The 23,222-nt window shown below is 56.8% G+C and overlaps 1 protein-coding gene across 3 annotated transcripts in view; it reads right to left on the bottom strand.

The window, feature by feature from the left end:
- ANK1 (ankyrin 1) overlaps positions 1 to 23,222 on the bottom strand; it is a gene marked incomplete at both ends in the record, with an annotated part of 100,498 nt that overhangs the window by 27,608 nt on the left and 49,668 nt on the right. For all 3 annotated transcript variants that reach the window (XM_082608493.1, XM_082608494.1, XM_082608495.1), the window contains 20 exons: positions 1,858 to 2,004; positions 3,273 to 3,404; positions 6,713 to 6,787; positions 7,049 to 7,127; positions 8,165 to 8,284; positions 8,411 to 8,536; positions 9,865 to 10,096; positions 10,307 to 10,403; positions 10,689 to 10,893; positions 11,393 to 11,604; positions 11,915 to 12,069; positions 13,027 to 13,251; positions 13,333 to 13,430; positions 15,433 to 15,511; positions 16,932 to 17,028; positions 18,664 to 18,736; positions 19,205 to 19,297; positions 20,302 to 20,400; positions 20,620 to 20,718; positions 22,535 to 22,633. In XM_082608493.1, coding sequence (XP_082464619.1) covers positions 1,858 to 2,004; positions 3,273 to 3,404; positions 6,713 to 6,787; positions 7,049 to 7,127; positions 8,165 to 8,284; positions 8,411 to 8,536; positions 9,865 to 10,096; positions 10,307 to 10,403; positions 10,689 to 10,893; positions 11,393 to 11,604; positions 11,915 to 12,069; positions 13,027 to 13,251; positions 13,333 to 13,430; positions 15,433 to 15,511; positions 16,932 to 17,028; positions 18,664 to 18,736; positions 19,205 to 19,297; positions 20,302 to 20,400; positions 20,620 to 20,718; positions 22,535 to 22,633 — 2,542 coding nt within the window. The remainder of the gene's footprint in view (positions 1 to 1,857; positions 2,005 to 3,272; positions 3,405 to 6,712; positions 6,788 to 7,048; positions 7,128 to 8,164; positions 8,285 to 8,410; positions 8,537 to 9,864; positions 10,097 to 10,306; positions 10,404 to 10,688; positions 10,894 to 11,392; positions 11,605 to 11,914; positions 12,070 to 13,026; positions 13,252 to 13,332; positions 13,431 to 15,432; positions 15,512 to 16,931; positions 17,029 to 18,663; positions 18,737 to 19,204; positions 19,298 to 20,301; positions 20,401 to 20,619; positions 20,719 to 22,534; positions 22,634 to 23,222) is intronic.

Raw genomic sequence — 23,222 nt, 5'->3', positions numbered from 1 at the left:
TTATCTACCCTGCTTAGAACAGCCCCTGGCATATGGCAGGTGTTCAGAAAATATTTGCCAAATGAGCTGACCAACTGTACAGCCTTTCCACAGTCACGGAGCACAGGACCCAGGCCCACGGGGGCTCGAACTCTGCTCAGGCGTTAGATGAGAGTCCCCAGGCCCAACTGGAATCCTGAGGCCAGCAGAGACATTCATAAATACCTGGGTCCGTAACTGCCCTTTTAAACAGTTTTTTTTTTATTGTGATAAGAACACTTGACATGGAATCTAGCCTCTTGACAGATTTTTAATTGTTGTAACTGCCTTGTTTATACTCATGTAATTTTATGGGCCTGGTGTCCATAGAATTGGGGCACAAAACCCCCAAAACTTGAGTTGACTTGATTGAAACAGCTCTGGGGATGTTAAGAAACCCAACCAAGTCACCGGTTATCACATAAAAAAGGGAGAAGTGTTCTGTCACTTGATTTCCCCCAGTTTGCAGCACTCAGCCCCCTCCCCTCGGTCCTTGTGAAAGGGAGTTGGTCACTTAGCAGTCCCTGCTGTGTCCAGCTGGTCCCCCAAGAGCGGGGAGAGGGCCAGCCTGGGAGCCCTCAACGCTGGGTCTGAGGGGCAAGCCTCCTCCATGGGAACAGCCCCGAGGGCACACAGGCCCCAACAGGCGGCGAGCTCGCCCCAGCATCAGGCCGGGGGCCCTTGGTGACATGCATCAGTGGAGGCTGAGGGCCCCTGAACACCTGGCCCAGGTGAGACCGTGGAGACAGGCAGTGGGGGAGAGAGCGGACTTGCAGGCCAGGTGAGGTCAGAGGCAGAAGAGAAAGGCCACAGGACGCGGTCAACAGATGAGCCCTGTGCCCAGGGGCCCTGGACGGCATGTTTCAGGAGACACAGGATGTGAGAGAGTCACCCCTGTCAGGGGCGCGGCATCCCCCTGAGCAGGGCCCCTGTCCCCACCCTCCACTCACAAGCCCCTGCCACGGGGGCCCACACGGCGCGCGCACGTGCGCGTGGCCGGGAAGCCTGGTGACCTAGGAGCTGGGGGAGGACAGCGACGCAGCTGCGGGATGGGGCACGTGCCGGCCTCGTGGGAGCCGGTTCACAGAACCATATTGCTTTTCAAGGCCTGTGAGGAGCCTCAGGTCTCTAATCCCAACTTGCTGATTTTAGAGAAGAGGCTGATGACTCAGCAGTGGAGTCAGGAGGAAACAAGGGATAGAAGCCAGCCTCCCGGCTCCCGCCGCAGGGGAGGCCCTGCTTCTGCGGCCCTGGTCAGCGACAGAGATGGAGGGGCAGTGGGGGTCCCGGCCCTGCTCCTCACTCGGCCGCTTCCCCTGCTAAAAGGAAGGTGTCCTCAAAGGCCGCAGGGGTGGGTGCTGGGGGCAAAGGGCAGGGCCCCCTGGGGCCCGGTCATATGGGGGCTTCTTGGCATGCAGAACCACATCAAAACGAGTCAGGGGAAAGAGATGGGGCGAGAAAAAAGGGAGAGAAAAGCAGAGACCGGGCTGAAGAAAAGATCCCGCTTAGTCTCAGAGAAGGGGCCGCAATAGGGCTTCAGGACGCCCCCTGTCTGGTCCCCACGGCACCTGCGCCAGAATCTAGCGCCCTTGCGTCTCCCAGGCCGACTGGGTCGCCAATGGGTCCGCGCATGCGCAGAGCTGGGGGGCGTGCGGCACGCGGGGCCGCTGAGCGGGGCCTCGGCTCCTCCCGTCCTGCCCGGGCCCCGGGCGCCCCCCCACCACCTCTGTGTTCACCACCGCCCGTCCAGAGAGAGACTGACCTCCGGTCACCGGGAGAGAAGGTTCCAGGGAGGGTCAGGAGGCGGCGGCTCGGCCCCTTCGTCCAGGAGACACTCACCATTCATCTGGGAGGGGGACGCCGAGTAGTCCCGGTCCGCGGGCCGGCGGTCGGGCTTCAGGTTGCGGCCCTGCCTGCCCGAGCCCTCCAGCATGTTCACGATCTCGCCGCGGTCGATGTGCCGCAGGGCCGCGTACAGGTTCTCCACTGCGGGCAGAGGGGAGGAAGGAGGGCGCTGGGGGGACGGCTACCCATCGCAGGGCGCGCGGGTCGCCCGGCTCTGAACTCTGGTGGGGTGGGGGGGGAGACTGCGAGGAGGGGGATTGCAGGCGCCCGCTTTTGTCAAAGTCAAAGCAAACTACCTCTTCGGAGAAGACGGCAGTTCTGGGGACACTGCGGTTCCCGTCCAGCCCACGCAATAAAGCGAAAATCGCGGTAAAGCGAGAACACGAATGTTGTTGTTTTCCCAGTGCATATAAAAGTTATGTTTACACTACACTCTAGTCTTATTAAGTGTGCAGTAGCATTCTGTCTAGAAAGACAAGGCATCTACCTTACCTTTAAAACATTTTATGGCTAAAAAGCACTGTCCTCTGAGCCTTCAGTGAATAGTCACATAAGGATCACTGACAACACATCAGCATAACAAATGCAATCATAATGAGAAATTTTGAAATATTGAGAGAATTACCTAAATGTGACAGACATGAAGTGAGCAAATGCTGTTGGAACAGACCTGCTGAATTTGATTGGGAAAAAACACAGTATCTGCGAAGCGCCGTAAAGTGAGGTAGGCCTGTGTTTTGTTAGCCTTTAACGGATCTTTTCCAGACCCTAACAGTGGCGAATTTCAAGGCATGGGAAGTGATTGTTTGTCACGTAAGAGGAATACTACAAGAAGATGAGTGAGGATGATTGGATTCTGTCTTCTGGAAATCCTTGGTCCTTGCCAGTTGATTTGCCACGCAAACGTAAACACTCAATTTCCTCTTACTGCTTTGTATTCGGGAATGGGGTGGAGGAGGGGCTGAAAAGAGTGAGGCAAATCTTCCCTCCCCCGTTGGAGAAAATCCTGGAAGAAGAACTCCATCCGAGGGGGGACTCCTCACTGGGCTGTGTCCCGAGGGGACAATCCTCATCTGTTTGAGAAATTCAACCGGAAGGCACACACCCTACACAGATGCCGTCTTCTAGGGGTCCTGGTGCGCTTGTGAACTCATTCTGAGGATGGGAAGAGATCACGGCCAAGATTCTCCGAAATCCCCTCCCGGCAGGCTTGCCCAGAAGACCAGGGATCCTGAGAGGTGCATGTGTGCGTGAGTGCGCGTGTATGTATGTGTGAGACAGAGTGTGCAGAAGAGATCGGTTCCAAAGGCCACCACCACCCAGGGAATTTGGAGGGAGAGCTACTTGGTGAGAAGAGGTCCTGGCACAGGCTTTGGGGAGAGAAGGCTCCCCTGCCCATCGGTACTGACTCTTTGCATCCTGGCCTTCACGGATGACCCATAGGTTCAACAAGGCCACACTCTGCTCCAGCAAGGAGTTGGGGTTCTCCACGCGGATCCTGTTGATGTCATCCACGCCGAACTGCAGCTCGCGGGCCAGCTCTGCACACAAAGAACCAAGACCGGGTGTGAGCCCAGCCAGAGCCCAGCCCCGGCCCCCGAGCCCGCGCGTGGAGTGGGGCGCCCGGCAGGGACCAGGAGATAATGAACAGTCTCCCTCTGGATTCGGTATTCCTTCTTCCCAAGGAACACCTAGTGAAATGCTGACACTTACACTGTTGTATCCCCAGGGAACGAGCCCGGAGGAGGCATGTGCCCAGGAGAGTAAATAGGTATTGAATGAATGAGGCTGAGCCACTTATCCAAGGTCACAGGACAGGCTGGGGCCACAGCGGGAGAGGGACGGACCCACCGGCTCCCTCGGCGCTGTCGGCGCTGCACTGCGTGCCACTGCCCTTCCCGGGAGAAGCAGTTATAATGGAAATGCATTACTGTGTTTATGTTTCTTCCTGGAAAGGCGTTATTCACATTTAAAATGAAAACACAGTTTCCCATCTAAATGCAAGGCAATAACACAGAACGCTAGCTCTTCCCCTCCCGTGATTTTCATTGTTATTTCTCGCAGGTGCTTTAGATGAGGGAACAGCATTGGAGTCTCATTTCAAGGATGAGGAAGACCGGAGGGGAAAGTGATGGTGAGAACCAGCATCTGCATGTACCCCCTCCACACACACCCCCCACACACACACACCCCACACATACACATACTCACACACACCACATACACACCACACGCATCACATACGCACACCCACACACAACACACAAGCCACACACACATACACACCACACCCACATCTCTCACACACACCACATACACACCACACGCATCACATACGTACACCCACAAACACACAAGCCACACACACATACACACCACACCCACATCTCTCACACACACCACATACAAACCACACGCATCACATACGTACACCCACAAACACACAAGCCACACACATACACACCACACACACATCTCTCACACACACCACATACACACCACACGCATCACATACGTACACCCACAAACACACAAGCCACACACACATACACACCACACCCACATCTCTCACACACACCACATACAAACCACACGCATCACATACGTACACCCACAAACACACAAGCCACACACATACACACCACACACACCTCTCACACACACCACATACACACCACACGCATCACATACGTACACCCACAAACACACAAGCCACACACATACACACCACACCCACATCTCTCACACACACCACATACACACCACACGCATCACATACGTACACCCACAAACACACAAGCCACACACATACACACCACACCCACATCTCTCACACACACCACATACACACCACACGCATCACATACGTACACCCACAAACACACAAGCCACACACATACACACCACACACACATCTCTCACACACACCACATACACACCACACGCATCACATACGTACACCCACAAACACACAAGCCACACACACATACACACCACACCCACATCTCTCACACACACCACATACAAACCACACGCATCACATACGTACACCCACAAACACACAAGCCACACACATACACACCACACACACATCTCTCACACACACCACATACACACCACACGCATCACATACGCACACCCACACACAAGCCACACACATACACACCACACCCACATCTCTCACACACACCACATACACACCACACGCATCACATACGTACACCCACAAACACACAAGCCACACACACATACACACCACACCCACATCTCTCACACACACCACATACACACCCCACACATACACACATCTCTCACACACACCACATACACACCACACGCATCACATACGTACACCCACAAACACACAAGCCACACACATACACACCACACCCACATCTCTCACACACACCACATACACACCACACGAATCACATACGCACACCCACAAACACACAAGCCACACACATACACACCACACATACACACCACATACACACCACACGCATCACATACGCACACCCACAAACACACAAGCCACACATACACACCACACACACATCTCTCACACACACCACATACACACCACACGCATCACATACGCACACCCACAAACACACAAGCCACACACATACACACCACACACACATCTCTCACACACACCACATACACACCACACGCATCACATACGTACACCCACAAACACACAAGCCACACACACATACACACCACACACACATCTCTCACACACACCACATACACACCACACGCATCACATACGCACACCCACAAACACACAAGCCACACACATACACACCACACACACATCTCTCACACACACCACATACAAACCACACGCATCACATACGTACACCCACAAACACACAAGCCACACACACATACACACCACACACACATCTCTCACACACACCACATACAAACCACACGCATCACATACGTACACCCACAAACACACAAGCCACACACATACACACCACACACACATCTCTCACACACACCACATACAAACCACACACACAAACACACACAAAACCAAGAAGCAGCAGCACATGTGTTTTTGGCTTAAAGAAGGAACAGTCTCTGAACTTCTGTTGTGAGCTCCGTCACGCCGCCTTGCAAGAAGTTACTGCTGAGGTTCCTGAGCTTGTCTGAAGCCCTCTCTGCAGGTGGCTGAGTGAGGGGGGTCTGTTCATACAAACTCTCACAGGAAAGTGGGGATTAAGTCATAGGGCCTGCAACTGAGTAAAACACAGCCTGAGCTGTCACTGCCTCAGTTGAGTCACGTCTCCCCTCATGGTGGACGGGACTTGTGTATGACTTCAGCTACGGCCAGAGATGACAAATGACAAACGTCCAGACTTGTCCTTCCTCCCTCGCTTCCCTCAGCAATGCCAGCCTGTAGGAACGGCGGCGACGTGTACGGTGCAGGGAGCGGTGGGCAGGCAGCCGGGACGCACAGGTTTTGTTTGCTTGTGTGTGTGTTCTTGGTTTGCTGGCTTTTCAGGGCTCTGTCACTAACTCACTGCACAACTAAAGTCACCCCAGTTAGCTAGATCTCAGCCTTCCCATCTGTAAAATGGGCAGCCTGCATCCATTCTAAGGTCTCCTGTAACGTCCGAAGTTGAGTTTCTAAAAAGGAAAACCAGAAAGAAGTGGGGGACGGAGGGAGCCCTCTCTACTGGTAAACCATGGCGACAATCCCAGATCAGGTGCACACCGGTGGTGGGAAGAGGGTTAGAAACGCCTTCGTCAGCTGCCCTTTAGCGGAGACGCGGCGTAGAGGTAGGTGTAGACAGGCAAAGCGCTCTTCTGCCCCGATTGCCCCACTCACCGGCCCAGCTGAGGCCCAGGTGCTCTGATATAATAGCCATCTTCATGTCAGCCCGGTCTGCGCCGCTGAGGACACCTGGGGGAAGCATCGCATTCCATTTAGTACCTTGGCAGGACACAGAACCGACAGGCGTGGGCGAGGGACCTCAGAGGGCGCTCAGGGCACGCTCCGTGTCCACCCGATCGGTGGCTGAGCCTGAGAGGGTCAGTGGAGACCCCAGCCAGGGGCTGAGCCAATGGTGTCAGCTCGGAGCTCCCGTCGGGGTGAGGGGACACTGCCTCCCTCACCGCCCCCCGGGAAGGGGGTGAGCACAGAGAGGCACAGAGAGGTTGGTACCCAGTGTGGACTCGCTGAGGATGCTGTATCTCAGGGCCAGCGGCGTCAGGGTCCTCCTCCGGTCATCGGCTCCACTGCCCTGCCGGAGAGAGACCAGGAGAGGGCGCTGTGGGTGCAGGCAGGGAGGACGCCCGGCCTGGCAGACGATGGGCAGCCGCGCTGCCTGGAACCTCGACACACGGGGTAGAGGTGTGGGCGGGGGGGTGGGGGGGTGGGGGAGCGCGAGAGGGAGTCTCACGTACTTTATTATTATTATTATTATTAAGAATAAGCTCACACGGCCCTTATCACGTGCCAGGCCCCGCCTGATGGACACAACCCCCTATGAGGTAGGTACTATCATTCCTCCCATCTCACCGGGGAGGGGGACACTGAGACCCAGAGGGCGGACTAACCCGCCCAAGGTAACTCAGCCAGTAAGTGGGTGGAGCTGGAGTTTGAATTTTAAAAGAAGTTTTTCTTTTTGGATTCCTTTCTGCTCAAAAGACCGGTTTTTGATGCCCAAGCCTTCGCACGCTGTGGCAAAGCACCGGGATGCTTGTTCAAGGCTGTGGGAAACCCGCCTGTGAAAGAGAAGTAGGTTCTCCCTAGTCCCCAGACAGAAAGGAGAAAACGAGCCTCGGATGTCTGGATGTGACCTTGTTTGTCTAGTCTGGCATGAAAGGCTGATGATGAAAATGACAGGACGACACCCACAAAAGAGACCCCCCCCTCCGGTGCAGCGGAGACCAGCTGCTCCCAGGCACCAGTGATGCTTGGTGCTCACACCTCTGCTGAGCTCAGAGCCCTGGGCGAGCACAGGGCTGAGACACCAGGCTTCCCTTCTCTGAGGGCCTGGGCAAGCAAACAAGTAGAGGAAAAAGAGGCTCCAAGAAAGCCCTGACGTGGCTGGGACACCTTGAGCCACCAGCCACCCGGTTGTCAGGCCTCGCCTTCCAACGTCCTGGAAGGGGCGTCCTGGGGAGCTCGGGGCCTCAGTGTGAACACACGTGTCACCCTCACACCCTGACATTTGTTCCCGAGCTTTGCGGGAAGGGCTGGGCCGCAGCCCGTGTGGGGGGAGAACCCAGGGCCTTTCTCCACCTGTTGGGCTGAGAGTCCCGGCAGGGTGCTCACCTTGGTGCAGGGTGGCATGGTGATGTTTAGGTGGCAGAGGATGTGCTGCGTGTCCTCGTACTTCATTGCCTTGCGCAGGAATGACAAGGACCCTGCTGGCTCTCGACTGCTGTCCCTCACCTAGACCCCATCACACAAAAGGGAGAGTCAGGGGCCGCCCCACGGGCCACCAGCCCAGCCGGCTCAGAGCTCTCCGCCTCCCGGACTTGTAGACCCGGGCGAGGGGCGGGCGAGAGGAGGCCGCACCTTGACAGGAATGGCCAACCGGCTCTCCCGGAAAGACTGGAAGAGGAAACTCCGCTGCTGGGCAGCCTTCTTGATGGGCACCAGGTTCCCAGAGAGCTCTGCGAAGAGGGGCATTCCTTCCAAAACCTGCAGGAAAGGGAAAGCGAATGCAGCTGGTCAGGAGCAATGCCCAGATGCCCGGTCCCGCCTGTCAGCTCCCGTCTCTGCTTCCCCACGACCCCCCAGGGGCCGTGCTCTGGGAGGCCCCACCGAGTGTTTCGGAAAGGTTATGGTGGATGCTTCCTTACTTCAGAGGATTTTATAATAAGCAGGAATCTTCATGTATCCCTGCGTGGTGGATCAGCATTGCTATCAGAGTACTCTAGAACTCCACTAGGAAATCATAATATGGCTTCCAAAAAACAGGTATCTCTTTTAACACCATCCAACCATGTTTACTTCATATGAGCGCCAGAAGGGCCATGTTGTGGTTTAATCTCACCCATAATGTAAGGATCCCTACTGTGTATATAATTCTTTCAACTGAGAAGTTGTTGTGAACCCATTTGATAGTGGAGGAAACTGAGGCCCAAGGAGACTGGTTAGTGCCCAAAACAGCATTAGAGGCAGGTCCCAGCCCTGTGCTCCTTCTTCTGGGCCCTCAGAGCCCCCAGAAGGCTCAGCACAGCCTCTGAGGCCAGATCTTCAGGAAGTTCCTTCTTTGTCACACATCTTAACTTGAGTGAGGCCCCTGGGGCGGGTAACAGGTTCAAGCCTAGTCCCCGTTCTTTCCTGCTTCCCCATCGGCCCGGCCTCTCCCCTGCTTCCTCATCTGGCTGCTGCCAGACCCCCGGCGTGGCAGGGGAAGCGGGCTCTGCGGTCGGACTCCTGGGACAAATCCTTTCTCTGCCGTTTACTCAGCTGTGTGACCCTGGGCAAGTTGCTTAACCTCCCTCAGTCTCGGTTTCCTCATCTGTACATGGCGGTTAACAAAAGGACACACAGTTATGAGAATCGGGGGAGATGACGCCCCTCAAGCACTGTTTGCTTTTGGGCCACACGGTGCGGCACGCGGGATCTTAGTTCCCCGACCAGGGATTGAACCCGTGCCCCCCGCAGTGGAAGCGCGGAGTCTTAACCAGGGGAAGGCCAGGGAAGCCCCACCCAAGCACTTTTCAAAGTACCTGGGGCGTGAGAACTTTAATACATGTCAGCTCCTAGCACCGCACATCACCGGGCTGACAGCCTGCTCTCTCCTTGACCCACATGGTGTCCCTTGGCTCTGGGGAAGCTTCCCGCTGACGCTTCTTAAAGGGGCACGGCCCAGGAGCCCCTCTGCAGAGGCCGCCCTCCTGACAGCCCTGGGTCCCAAAGGCGCCGGCTGCCCGCAAGGCGGGAGCCCAGGGGGGCCAGGCCCTACCTCTGTGTCCCTGCTCCGGGCCGCGAGGCGGGAGCCCAAGGGGGCCAGGCCCTACCTCTATGTCCCTGCTCCGGGCCACCTCCACGAAGTCCTCGTGCTGCTCCAGCGTCTTGTCCACCTTGTCATCCGTCGTCATGCAGTAGCAACGCAGTCGCCCTTCTCGGGGGTCGCTCGTCTTGGCGAAAATGACAAACTTGGCCATGTAGGGCACCGCGGTGAGCTCCTTGTACAGCAGGGTGGCGAAGTTCACAGCTTCAGCCGTCCGAGGGCAGTCCGACAGCCAGAACCTGAAAAGAGGGCAGCCGTGAGCCTGTCCCTAAATGCCTGAGGGGGAGCGTCTCCCCCATCCAACGGCCTGTAAGCCGAGCGGTGGCCTCTCTGACAGCCCCGGTGGTGGGGGGGGCAGGTGACGGCCTAAGCATGGCCACCCATGGGGACAGCGCTGCCCCCTCATGCAGGCCCCGGGGACCCATGGGGCCGGGCAGGTGGGGTGTCACCTGGCAGAGACGTTGGTGGTGAAGGCGGCGCACTCGTTGGCGTACATGAGCTTGGTGGTCCCCGTGATGTCTTCCCACTGGGCCTGGTCCGTCCCTCCTGTGACAGGAGACAGGGCTTGGGGGACCGTCTCCAGAGGCCAACGCGGGACGTGCACACCTGGCTGTGGCCCCGAGAGCACACCTGCCCCTCCGCCCCTCCCCTTGGAGCAGCCCTCCTCTGGGGTCAGAGGGCTCTTCCGGGACAAGGCGGCTCTACTGGGACACAGCAGCTCAGCCCTCCGAGGAGCCCGTCACTCCCGAGCTGTGTGTCCTCCCGTCTCCCCAGGTGTCGGTGGAAGGAGCTGCTGCCCAGAAGGCAGGGCGGGGCGGGGGCGCCGCTCACCAATGACGCTGCAGAGCAGCCGCAGGCTGGTGGTGTCTCCCTCCCCGCTGTCCCGCGGGTTATCCGTCCAGGAGGGAGGCAGTGGGATCCGAAGCCCGATGGGCCGGTGGAACTTGCGACGCCTCGGCTCCACGGTGACAATGGGGCTGAACGTGGCCTGGTTGCCCAGGAGTTTGGTGACCAGCTCATCGGGTACAGGCTGGGCCTGCGAAGTGCGCAGGGGGTACACTCAGCCCCGGAGCAGCAGAGGGGCTCACGGATGGAGGAAGAGAGCGGCTGTCCGGGCAGGTGCGAAGGCTCCCGGGGCGGGGGGCGGGGGTGGGGGTGTCCCGCTCCTGCTGACGGCCAGCCCGGCTCTCCTCTCTGAGCCCCCGTCCCCATTTCCTTGCTGCTCCCCACTCCCGGGGGCCTTGCTCAGCATCAGGCACCTCTCCAGGAAGCCAAGTGGCTTCCCCTCACGCTAAGCCTGTGGTTTAACACGTTATCTAGGGTTTTCTGCAACTCACCGGAGCGTCTGCCCTATCCCACACACCCAACTTTCTTCTGAGCTTTAAGGTCAGGGCTCTAATGGGACTTTTCAGGCCCTGGACCAACGGGTGGAGATGTCCTGGGGAGGAGGGTCATCCCTGAGCGCGCTGACGCCTTCCATCCCCGAACCCGGTCCAGGTGATGGGGCCCCAGCAGGTAAGGAGGGGCTGTGTCACCTGCAGGGCCAGCTTCACTTTCTTGGTGACAGCATTTTCTGGGAAGGTGGCCTGCACCAGGGGGACGAGCTTGCTTTTCAGGGAGCCCCCCTCGGGGCCGATGGTGTCATAGTCCTGGTAGAGCCTCGACATGATCACGAAGTACAAGGGGAAGTCGGTGGTAACTATGCGGCACACCCTCTTCTTCTCCAGCTCCTCCAGGCTCCCCAGCTCTGCAACCACAGGCCCGTGCCCGCCCGTCACCACGGTGGCTTCCCAGGGCCCCTGATCCCCACTCTGGCACCCCCTCCCCAGGCCGCGGCAGGGGCAGGAGGCTGGGCCACCTGGAAGGAGAAAGGTCCTGGCCCAGGGGGTCCTGCACAGGAGACCAGGCTGCAGGGGCCCGGGTGCCGGAGCTGGGCCGTGTCTAGCCTCTCAGGGGGCCCCACACTCCAGGAGGCCCCGACAGCCCACCCCGAAGTGCAACCCCAAGCCCCGTCCTCCAGGAGGAGGGCCGTGCTCCGGGTCCCTGGGCGCGCACACCTTCGTCCATCCCGTTGAGGATCTGGTCCAGGTAGCTCTCTCCGTAGCGGTTCTTGTGCTCCTTCCACACGGAGCCGTTTTCACTCCGCAGCACCACGAGCTCGCGGTCCCCACGGCCTTGGGAGGCGAAGTGGGGGACCTCCACGATGACAGGGCTGGGGGGACAGGGGACAGTGGAGAGGGGCCCGGACGCAGGTGTGCGTGCCTTGTGGGCGGCAGCCACGGGCTCAGTAGGGAAGAGCAGCTGGGTCCTGCCTAGAAAGAGCCTGTCCCGTCTGCAGCCTGGTCCTCACAGATGGACAGACCTGCCTCAGGCTCCAGAGACCCGCCGCCCCCCAGGACCCTCTCGCTACCCACCAGGCCCCAACCTCAGTTCACAGGGGGCTCTCCTGCCATGGCCACACGGCCGAGGCTCAGCAGAATAAAGCTGCCCTTGGACCTGACCCCGAGAGCCCGCCTGACGTCCTAGACAGGGGACCCAACCCCTCTGAGCCTCAGCTTCCTCCTCTGGCAATGTGTGAAAGGACATTTCCTTGGGAGGACGGCTTTGAGGACTACATTTGAAGGGGAAGTCAACGTGAAAGCATTTTACAGCTTTACAATCGGTGGATGAAAGCTTGGAAGCGGGAACAGGCCGTGCACGGAGACGGGAGGGCAGGGCCTCCTGGGCAAGACCTGTTCCAACATAGAGCCCGTGGTGCCTGAGGGATGCAGAGCTCCAAGGAGAAGCCCTTTTGCTGCGGGAAAGGTGAGGAGTGAGCCTCTGAAACCACCAGTCTTGTCCTTGGGGGCCATGCTGCAGGGCCGCCTTCTAGGAAGACCGTTTCAGAGCTTAAATAATCAAACCCTGGGGGCCCCGAAAGTGGCCATCTTCATCCCCCCTCTAGTGTCACACAGGCGCTGAGGGCGTTAAGCTCCCCGTGGGGAACAGACTCCTACGTGTAACTACAACAGCGGTGGAAGAAACACAGGGACTCCTGGTTCTCACCGGTCAGGACACAGAGAGCACGGGTGCGGGCTGCAGACTCGCCTCCCATCTGCCCGGGCTGGGCTGGGGCTGGGTGGTCGCGGCGCGGCAGGGACAGGTCGGGGGCATGGGAGTGACCTCTCACCTCAGGAACTGGACTCCCGTGGGGCCCAGGGCGATGACCCTGCTGGCCAGGCCCTCCTCCTCGGCCAGCGGGGGCGGCGTGGGCAGCTTCTGGGGCTTCACCAGGCGGCAGGTGATGCGAGTGGGTGCTGCGCACGTCCGGGGCGGGACCACCACCCTCAGGCCGTTGTGCCTGCTGCCCCGCATGGAGCCCCCGCGGGCGTCCACCATGAAGCTCACCAGGAACCTAGGGCACAGCGGGTCCGTGTTGGCTTCTCCTGGGTGGGTGAGCAGGGCCAGAGCCGCCAGCCCCTCCCAGGCCACTCACCCTGTGTGCACAGGGCTGGCCACCGGGCTGATGTTGTCTGAGGTCTCTGTGGCCGGGCTGCTGGGGATCAGTGAGTCTTCATCATACTCCTTAGATGCCTGCAGAGGGGAGAAAGGCTAGCTGTCCTATCACCCCCGGGCCACGGCTGATGGTCTCGGCCAAGGTCAGGGAGGCTCAGCCATGAACCCAGGGGCCCAGCGAAGGAGGTGCTCCCCACTCCCTACCGACCCGTTGGGACAGACCTCACCCGGAGTCTAAAAGGAAGCACGGGCTTCCTCGTACCGACACGGATGGCCTCTCCTTGGCTCAGGACCCTGGGCCAGAGCTTTGGACAATGGAGCGAGTCCTCCCTCCCGTCCGGCCTTGGTCTCAGCTCCTACACCACGTGCGCTCCCGACCTGCCCGCGTCCTCCAGTTCCTCCCCACCGCTCCGGCCCTGACGCGAACCCTCCGCTCTGCACAGCTCGGTTTCACACTAGAGCTGGCATTACTTCCCCACACCATTGCCTATGAGCTCCTTGGCTCTGGGCAAGCGACGTGTCCTGGGGCATCGAGGGGCACGAGGGAAACAGACCCTCGTCCCGGGGGCTTCCCTCTTCCTCATCTGCAAATGGGACAGCCCCTTCCTCGCAGGGATGTTGTGACTTGGGGACCACAGGGCTGCCTCGCCCCAGGCCTCGTACGTGGCGAGGCCTCGCGAAGCCAGCAGGTCCCCTCCAGGTTTCTCCTCAACTCTGCCCTCGCTCTCGCCTCCCCGTTGGTCCAGACACCCACGTCCCTCTCCTTCGCTGGACGCCCCTGTTCATTTCTCGCCTCTCGCCTCCTGTGCGAAGGCTTCCCCTTGACTCTGATCTGGAAGGGCTCCCGCCACGCAGCTGGGCCCTGCGGTAGTCACCCTCCCTGCGTTCTGAGCCCCTCCCCAGCTGGACCGTCTCCTCCCACATCCTCCCACCCCACACGGGGCACAGCGGGACGCCAGGAGACTTGGGTTCATGCCTCGGGTTCATGACTTAGGCAAGGACTCAGAGGGCATGGTTGGCCAGGGAACAGCAAGACCTGGGTCCGCCTGGACCTTCTCATTGCCGTCTTCGGCGGTCCCCGGTGAATGTGCCACAGCAGCCCCAGGGCCATGTTTGACCGGGTCTCCCAAATGCCACCCGGGGCGTGACACCAACGTCACACCACTATGATGCGCCCGAGGGTGGAACGGTGGATTGGACGGCGTCACAGCTGCCTCCGCCTGGCGCCACTTTCGGGTCGAGGGGACACGCGTGCCTTCAGTGGCAGGGGAAGAGACCAGCCTCGGCTGGAAAACGGACAAGGCCGGCTCGGTGATCGGGCCTCAGGGTGGCCAGTCCCAACCTTCAAATACCACACTGCTTCCTTTTTACCTTAGAAAACCCCTTTGCCCAGGTGAAAAATTGCCAAATGGCCTAAAATTAAGCCAAGAGGAACTACATTGTTTTAAACCATCCCACCGATCTGGGAGACAAATTCAGGTGGCATCCAGGGAAGCCACAAAATAGGGTATTGTAATGAGTAACAGCCCACGCTGGGAACAGCTCTCCTTGACATCCTCTTTGCATCTGTATTGGTATTTTAAGCTCCCGGTAATCCCTTGAGGAAGGTGAGGCAGAAACTGTCCCCCTTTTTTTATGGATGTGAAAGAAAAAAAGTTCAGAGTTCCAGAGTCGCCCGCAGCTTCACAGAAGTGCAGATGCAGCCTCAGGCTCCCTCTCTGGCGCCGGGACCCTTGGCCCCAACAGGTGCATAAGGCATGTGCTCAGGGGCTGTGGCCCCGAGAACACGGGCTTTGGAGCCAAAACTTCTGGAGTCGGTTCTCAGCCCCACTGAGACCTGCGTGAGGGTGTCCCACACGCCCTTGGGCTCTCGGAGACCCAGATCATCAATAGCTAGGATAAGAGCACTGAGAGTACAAGTGCTACCAAGAACACGTGGAAGCTGGCATCTGCAGGGCTTGGTGAATGCTGCCAGCTTTCAGCTATGAGCTCCTATGGTCCTGCAGGCCATCTCAAAACAATCACTGTCCAGGGGACCTGCTCACTGCCAAGGGGAGGTAAGAGAAAGGGTGCTTCTTACCGGTTCTGGCTCTTCAGATCTGATCACCACTGTCTCAGGTGTGACGCAAGGAATCCGAGGGATGGCTGGGGATTCCACCCTGTGTGCCGAGAACATTGGGACATCAAGGGATGATCCTATGAGTAGCCCCCATCTTCCAGGGAAGGCCTTAGTGAAACACTTCCGCACCCCCAGGATCACCTATCCGATCCGACCGCTCGCCACCACCTGAGCCCCGCTGGCACGTGTGGTACATCCTGGCCTTCACACACTGACCAGCCTCCTCCCTCTGCCTCCATGCCTGTCCCCAGAGCCCGACTGTCCTGAGTGAAGGACCTGCATCCTCCAGGAAGCTGTCCTGCGTGCACCACCCCCGTTCTGCAGCCTTCGACCCCTTGGTGAGGGAACCCCCGCTCTGGCCGTTACATCTTATTCTACATCACCATCTGTCCACTGGGTGTGTGTGTGTGTGTGTGTGTGTGTGTGTGTGTTTGCGGTACACGGGCCTCTCACTGTTGTGGCCCCTCCCGTTGCGGAGCGCAGGCTCCGGACGCGCAGGCTCAGCGGCCATGGCTCACGGGCCCATCCGCTCCGCGGCATGTGGGATCTTCCTGGACCAGGGCACGAACCCGTGTCCCCTGCATCGGCAGGCGGACTCTCAACCACTGCGCCACCAGGGAAGCCCCTGGGTGTGTGTTTTGATTCTACCAATACATCTGTAGTTTCTCAGATGTTTCATGTTTCTTTCTAAATGAAGTTCAGTAAATACTAATCATAGTTTTGCTTCTCCTTGGTCCATTGCCCTATTTTGTATAAGCCCTGGGACCAAGCTGGCCCACGTCTGTCTTTTCAGAAAATACCGAGGGCTCAGTGTTCCTAGAAAGTTGTCACTTTTAGATTCATTCACAAAGTCCCCAGGTGTGGCGATGTACCCACATCGCAATAGCTCACAGCATCTCAGGGAGGAATGAAAAACACAGGCAGACACAAACCCTCTGTGGGTCTTTCCTAATGGACAGGCTGACGGAGGGACATGGCCGGCCTCTGAGGCCAGCTTGGCAAAAGTTCCTTTCTTTTTTTTATTATTTAAATTCTTTTAATTGAATGAAAGCTTTTAAAAATTCCGTAGTGCTTTGCAATTTTCAAAAGTTTCACACATGTGATTTCATATAATCCCATAATGACCGCCCCCCCCCTTTTTTTTGGCAATGGTTTCTAATGGCAATCTCCCTTGGTGGATTTTTTCTGGTGAGAAGCTGAGTGTGTGAGAGGGGGAGGGGTACGGAGACTGAGCGAGGAGAGGAGGAACGGTGGGGGACAGGGACCCCTGAGAGGGTGGCTTGCAGTAGGAGAGACCTCTGCCCCTGCCTGGCACCCCTGGTGCAGGGCTAGCTTATCCTAACGTGCTGGACCAGCGCTCTCTCCGGGCCCGGCCTTCCTGGAACCTTCCCGCTCTGGAATCCTCCTACTCTGAGTCCCCGGGGTGGACCATGACCTGCCCCGGCGTGAGCATTTCTTACACTTGGTCCAGCTTCGGCACAAAATCCAGCAGCTCTTTCTCTTCATCTATATCCCTGGACTCCTGCTTCTCAGCCTTGAAGCCAACAAGTTCTTCTCCTGAAACCACACAAGTTTAAGTGAGTGACAGGACGGAGATTCCCTCTTTCTTTTTCAAAGGAAAAGAGGGCATCTGCTGCTCCTCCTCTCAACGCTCACCCCCGAGGAGTGGGGGAGGGTCTCAGATGCTCCAGGAGGACCATAGCAATGTCTCCGACCAGCCCTGACCCTGTCCCTCCAGCCCTGGTACCTGGAGCAGGGCAGCCATCCCCTAATATCTTAGTCTGCACCAGGCTTTGGAGAAGAAAACAGTTCCATCAAAAAAAAGAACTTTTTTTTTTGCCTGATAAGTTCCACTTCAAAACAGCCCTTGTGGCGTGTGCAGTGACACCAAAGAAAGAGGTGCTTCTGTTCTTTTCCACACCACACGCGACAGAAGAATAAACGACCGTGGAACCAAACCCATCCATTTTGAGAGGCTCTAGGAACTTCAATAACCATGGCGGCTGAACCCTCATTATCTCCTAAGCGCATCACCAGGAGGTTCAAAGTCTGTCTGCAAACCAGACTGCCTCTTTGTCTCTCTCGCCTCCTTGAACTGGAGTTGGAGCCCTGGACCTTGCAGGGTCCTTTACTGCCCCTCAGCAGTGTGTGTCCTGGCGTTGTGATCTGGAGCCGACAGGATGCAATCACAGCAGCTCATGCAGTTATGATCACAGACACAGTGGCATGGGCACAGACACAGACATGGACAGGTTGGAGCCGCCCGCCAGGGCACGGATCTTACGGATGGAAATTTCCTGTTTTAGTCAAGCTCTGATTGTTATGAAAACCAGGGATGGATTAGTGAGATCTTGGATTGCTTAGAGTGAAATGCACTTGTGAGAATGGACCACAGGGAACAGAAAGTGTTTCATACCCATTATAGTTATATGAGCAGTTCCTGGAAAGCAAAGAAGAGCCAAGTTTAAGGATGGATAGGATTGAAGTCAGTTAAATTAAGAGGCATAACATCAAAGGGGATACAGGAGAGCTTTCATCACCTAGTTGACAAAACTACATGACCCCTGGGTTACCGATATGCAAGGGGCCAGAGAGAAATCTGATCCAGCCCCACCCTTTTTTTTAAAATCACAATCTTTCTCTTCCAAGTTAAGTGGGAAGGCAGGCTTGCCTGGGGCAGGAAAAATGCCACAAGTACCCGTGGCCACAGAAGTTGAAACTACAGTCATTTCATAATGACTGACTGTCGACCCAGTGCGTGGTCAGAAGAGCAACTTGTGAAAAGCAATTCTTCCAGATTTTAAATGAAACAGCTTTGTTCAAAGCACAAGGAACGCACCAAGTGGAATTCTATGACAGTTCCTTACAGCTCTGAGAGTTGACTGAGTTGAATCACAGTCCTTGTATGATATAGGCAGACGCACATGTATTTGTGAAACTTTGTGGGATTTTATATTTTAATCCCTGCGATGTAGATTTCCTTCTTCTAAAACCACATTAAAGGGGCCTTTTGGATAACGGACAGCATCTTTAGAGCGTGGTACTGTCCAGCTCCGACTAGGATGGCAGAGGTGGGCATGCTGTGAGGTGCCCCGGGGCAGCAGCAGGGGGCCCCCCCCCAGAGTGTTCAGAGCCCCGAGCACCCCTTTCAGCCTGACTTGACCCGGACGCGGTGTTGATCCCAGCCTGTACCTTCATCTTCAGAGACGTCCAGGATCTCATCCACCGTCTCGGGGAAGCTCATCCGGTGCTTGTCGCTGACCAACTAAAACGAGAAAAAGCAAAGACCTCAACCCAAACACAGCAGTGGGCCCTTTCACCCATTCAGCAGTTACCTGGTTATGAGTGTGGAGACAGGAAGGAGATGGCAAAGGATGTTTGTGCCAAGTGAAGAAAATGACAGCTAAGAGGGTCTCTGGGGTCTGGCAGGAACCGCAGAGGGATGAACGGAACCCCAGCTTCCCGGCGCCTGGTCCCTGCCCCCAGTCCCACCCAGAGCTGCCCGCTCCGGTCTGGTGGCGGCCGCTACTCCTCCGGCCGCTAGGTGGCAGTAAAGACCCGCCTGATGAAGGAGGAGCCCCGCCCCTCGCACCCGCCTCCAATTCTTTCGGCTCTGAGCTTCCCGCGGGAATCCTAGGACCCTTAGGCTCCCTTTCCTGGGGTACCCCAAGGGGCGCCCTGCGGCCAGGCTGTGTGTGTCTGGGGTAGGGGTGCAGGGGAGGAGCAGACGTACCGCGACACTGGTTTCATCGGTGACAACCTTGAGCACGTCTGTTACAGAAATGTAGCCCAAGCGCTTGGCTATGGCCAGAGGTGTGGTTCCATTCTGGGGAGAACAGCAGAGGGAGGGCGAGGTCAGACCGGGCTCACGCCCCAACCGTTCATACCCAGAGCAAGACCCCTGCACACGCGTGGGCCCAGATGTGTGTCGCCGACGCCCGCAGCGATGCTGCAGGGCGGGAGGAGGCCACGGTATTCGCATCTGCAGCCCTGGGTGCGCGAGCCTTGAACAGGAGCAGGAGAGATCTTACCACCAAAGTCAAGGGTGGCCCAGAGGAGAGCCAGCGGGAAGGTCAGGGTCAGGGAGGGCACCAGATGCAGTTGTAGGAATAGGAGGGCACAGGGTAGTACTGCCCATGGCTCCCAAGGCCGGTTCTTTGGGTGTCAGTTACTGAGCATTCAAATAGTTAAAGTAATCCACATACTTCAGTGAACTCTTTTCAGGCCAATCAGAAATCACAAGTCACCAGAAACAGGGGAGGGGTCTATTTCTACTCTGATTTTAAAAGGCAGAGCTAAGTGACACTAAACGGATACTGAGGCTTTCTTTTCTTCTAAGTTCTCTGGTCCCAGGGTGTGCCCCGCTCCGATTCAGCCCCATTCACAGTTATGGTTTCAGCAACCACACCTACAATCAAAGGCCTGCACGCTTGCTGAGCTGGAAGGGGCCGCTGAGATAACCTAGTAAAGCTGACAATCATGTCATCTAGAGCAGGAAGTTCACCCTGAACAGTGACCACGGACATGGCTGAAGACCCCGAGGCCCCCAAACATCACACACCACTCAAGACATTTGGCTTTGTTCACTCCCACAGATTTCAGAAAGGGTTTTGACAATATTTTTAAAAAAATAAAAAGGGGGGAGGGGAAACAGTGCTACCAGGATAACCTTCTGTCTTCCAGAAGGAGGAACTAATCCCAACAGCCCACGCCCTGGGGAGCCCGTCCAGGCCCCAGACGCACAGGAGGATGACCCGAGCTTCCCTGGTGAAGGGATAGCGCGTGGGGCCGCCCGTGAGAGTAGGTCTCTGAAATCAGGCGGGTACTTACCGCGCTGACCTCGTTTGGGGAAGCACCATTTTTGAGAAGCAGTGTCACGACATCTGTATGGCCTTGTTGAGCTGCCTGGTGCAGGGGACTGTATCCGAGCTGTAAAGCAGGCAGACGTTTGGCCGGATGAGCTAGCTACGAGAGAAAGCACTGCCCACCGGCCACAGAGCGTGTGCGTCTTCTGTGTGCAACATAGAAAGGCACTTTCCCCATTTCCTCCTCCAGCGTCAAAGCTGAAAGTTGTGGTGGAGCCCCAAGTGTGCCCGGAGTGACCCTGGCTGCATCTGAATCTGGCACTGCTCTCAGGCATCCCAGTACCTTAGTCTTGGCATTGACGTCTGCCTGGTGCTGTAGCAGGAACTTCACCAGCTTGATATTCCCATAATGGCTGGCCACGTGGAGTGGAGTGTAACCCATCTGGAAAGCAAGAGAGAGGAGAGAGGGTGACCAGCAAGGCTTCAGGGGACACCACGAGCCGTTCTGAGCTGGACGGGAATGAAAGTCTCACGACAACGGTGACCGAAAGAGAAGATGGACGAGGAGGCCCTTTGCAAGGTCGGCAGTGGGATACCAGGGGCCTGGGAGGGACAGGGCTCAGTGTCAGTCAAGTGCAGTGTGAGAGGACTAGGAGAGACCCAAGCGGAGAGGTTAAGTAGGTGACTGGAAACCTGACACTGAGCCCCGGGGAAGAGGGCAAGGCGAGGAGGCACCTGAGGGGAGTTGAAAGTCTTGGAGGTGAGAGAGGTCCCCCAGGATAAGTGTGGAGAGAAAAAACTGGGGCCCACGGACAGAGGCAGTACTTATAGGGAGCTCAGAAAAGAGGACGGGGAGGGAGCAGCAAAGAGGAGGGAGGAAAGCCAGGAGAGGCCCGTGTTACAGAAGCCAAAAGGGGTCACCCCCAGAAGGAGGGAACCACCAGCGGACCCTGGGAGGGCAGCCGACTCAGATGAAGACAGACAGCGGCGCAGAGATCACTGCCGACCCAGATAAGACCTGCCTTGCACACTTATTTCCACCAGAAAGGTGAAATCCCACTGAAAAACTCCCCAAAAGGCTGTCTAGGTCACAGAGTTGTACCATAATGGAATTGATAGGAACTGGCCATGGCTTGAAATCAGTGGCTTTGGGCATTTGTTCATTTGAGTTTTGTCTGCAGAGCAGGTAACTGTCAAGAAAGCCATTCTGCTGAATATTTTAATGCTCCCTCCAAACGCCAACAAGCCAAGGCTCTCTGGGCTCCTAAGTGTCCCTGGAGAGCCCAGTCCCAGAGACGACCTGGACCCAGACCCTGCAGGCTGGACCTGGAGTGATGGTGTGGCTTTGGGACCCCCAAGTTCTAACCCACAACATAGGATCTCTCAGGGCAGGACCCCAAAAGACTAAACCAGGCCCACAAAAGAAGCCTCAAAAATCCAGAACATTCTTGGGTTTAAAGCAGGTTCCTTTTGAAGCTATAGGCAGTTGGGGATAAAATATGTCTCTGGGTTTTTCTCAGGGAGGCTTCAATGTCACACTGCTGACCAATGTGCCTGAGGAATGCTGGAGGGGGCTCGAGCTACAGGGGTGTCACTTTGTCCCTTCCTTTTAATACAGTTGCCTTTTGGTGAAAAGGCACAAAATGCCACTTCTTCCAGGAAGCCTCTTCCTTCCACCAAATGGAAACCCCCTCTCCTCCCTCTGTGCCCCGTGGGTTCACGAGAACCCCCCCTGCACCGCTTATCACACCGGCTGTCCCTTCCTGCCTCTTATGTCATCTGCACATGCCTTGAGGCAGATTGCACTGTGTGCTGGGCACTGGGTCATCCTCCACCCCCCCACCCCCACCCCCAGAGCTCCCTGCACACACAGAGGCTCAAAGAATGCTGGCCTGCTTTTAGCCAAATGCCGGAGTAGAAGGGATGGAATTTTCCAGTGCATCCTGGGAAGCCTGACATTTTGACACCTTGCTCATGTAAGACAGGGCTTGTAATCATGATTACACGTTCCTTTCACTACAGAGGATCAAAGGTCTAGCCAACTTTTTAGACTCCCCACTGGAAAGGGAGCCCATTGGCCTGGGGTCCTCAAACTCCACTGCCGCCCCTAGGAAGTGGCAGACAGGAATGGGCCACTGCGTCCTCGGGGTATCAAATATCCTCAGATGGGCCAGGGAGGGAGGCCGGAGTGGGTAGGCCTGTGGGTGCAGGGGGAAGAGGGGAGTCCCCGTGGACAGAGCGCCGGCTGCTGGCCTTACCCGGGTGGTGGCGTCCACCGTGACACCATGTTTGATCAGCACGTCTGCCACTGGAACGTGACCTTCTTGTGCGACCAGATGAAGGGGAGTGAGTCCACTCTGGAAAGGAAAAGCAGTTCATCAGCTTGGAGCCAGGAAAGAACTCCAGGCGACACTGAAAGAGCACTGAGGTTTGGGAGTCGAACTTGGCTTTGCACGCTCCAACCAGTTGTTTGACCTTAGGCAAGCTCTTCTAGGCAACCCCCCCCACCCCCGCATCCTTAACTAAAATATGAAGTGCTTAGACTGAATCAGAGGTCAGCAACAGTTTCTGTTAAGGGCCAGATGGTCAATATTTTAGGCTTGTGTGTCTCTCTTGCAACTACCCAGCTCCGCCAGTTATAGTGAGAAAGCAGCTATGCCAACACGTAAATGAATGGGCATGACTGGGTTCCAATAAAACTTTATTTGTACGAACAAGTGGTGGGCTGGATTTGGACCCCAGGCCGTAGTTTGCTGATCTCTGAACTAGATGAACTTTATGATCCTTTCCAGTGGTAACATTTCCTATTTCCATGACTCGAGATGAGCTGCAAAGCCTTGGTTTGCTTATTGAGAAAATCGGGATTATAACTGACGAATCTCAAGGGCAAAGGAAGGCTCATTTGAGAAAACAGACGAATATGCATTGAAAACCACGACGTGACAT

The sequence above is a fragment of the Mesoplodon mirus genome (genome assembly GCF_964341445.2).
Source record: "Mesoplodon mirus genome assembly, chromosome: 20".
NCBI lineage: Eukaryota > Metazoa > Chordata > Mammalia > Artiodactyla > Ziphiidae > Mesoplodon > Mesoplodon mirus.
Note: the sequence above shows the minus strand (reverse complement) of the source record. Positions and strands in the feature narration are given on the sequence as shown.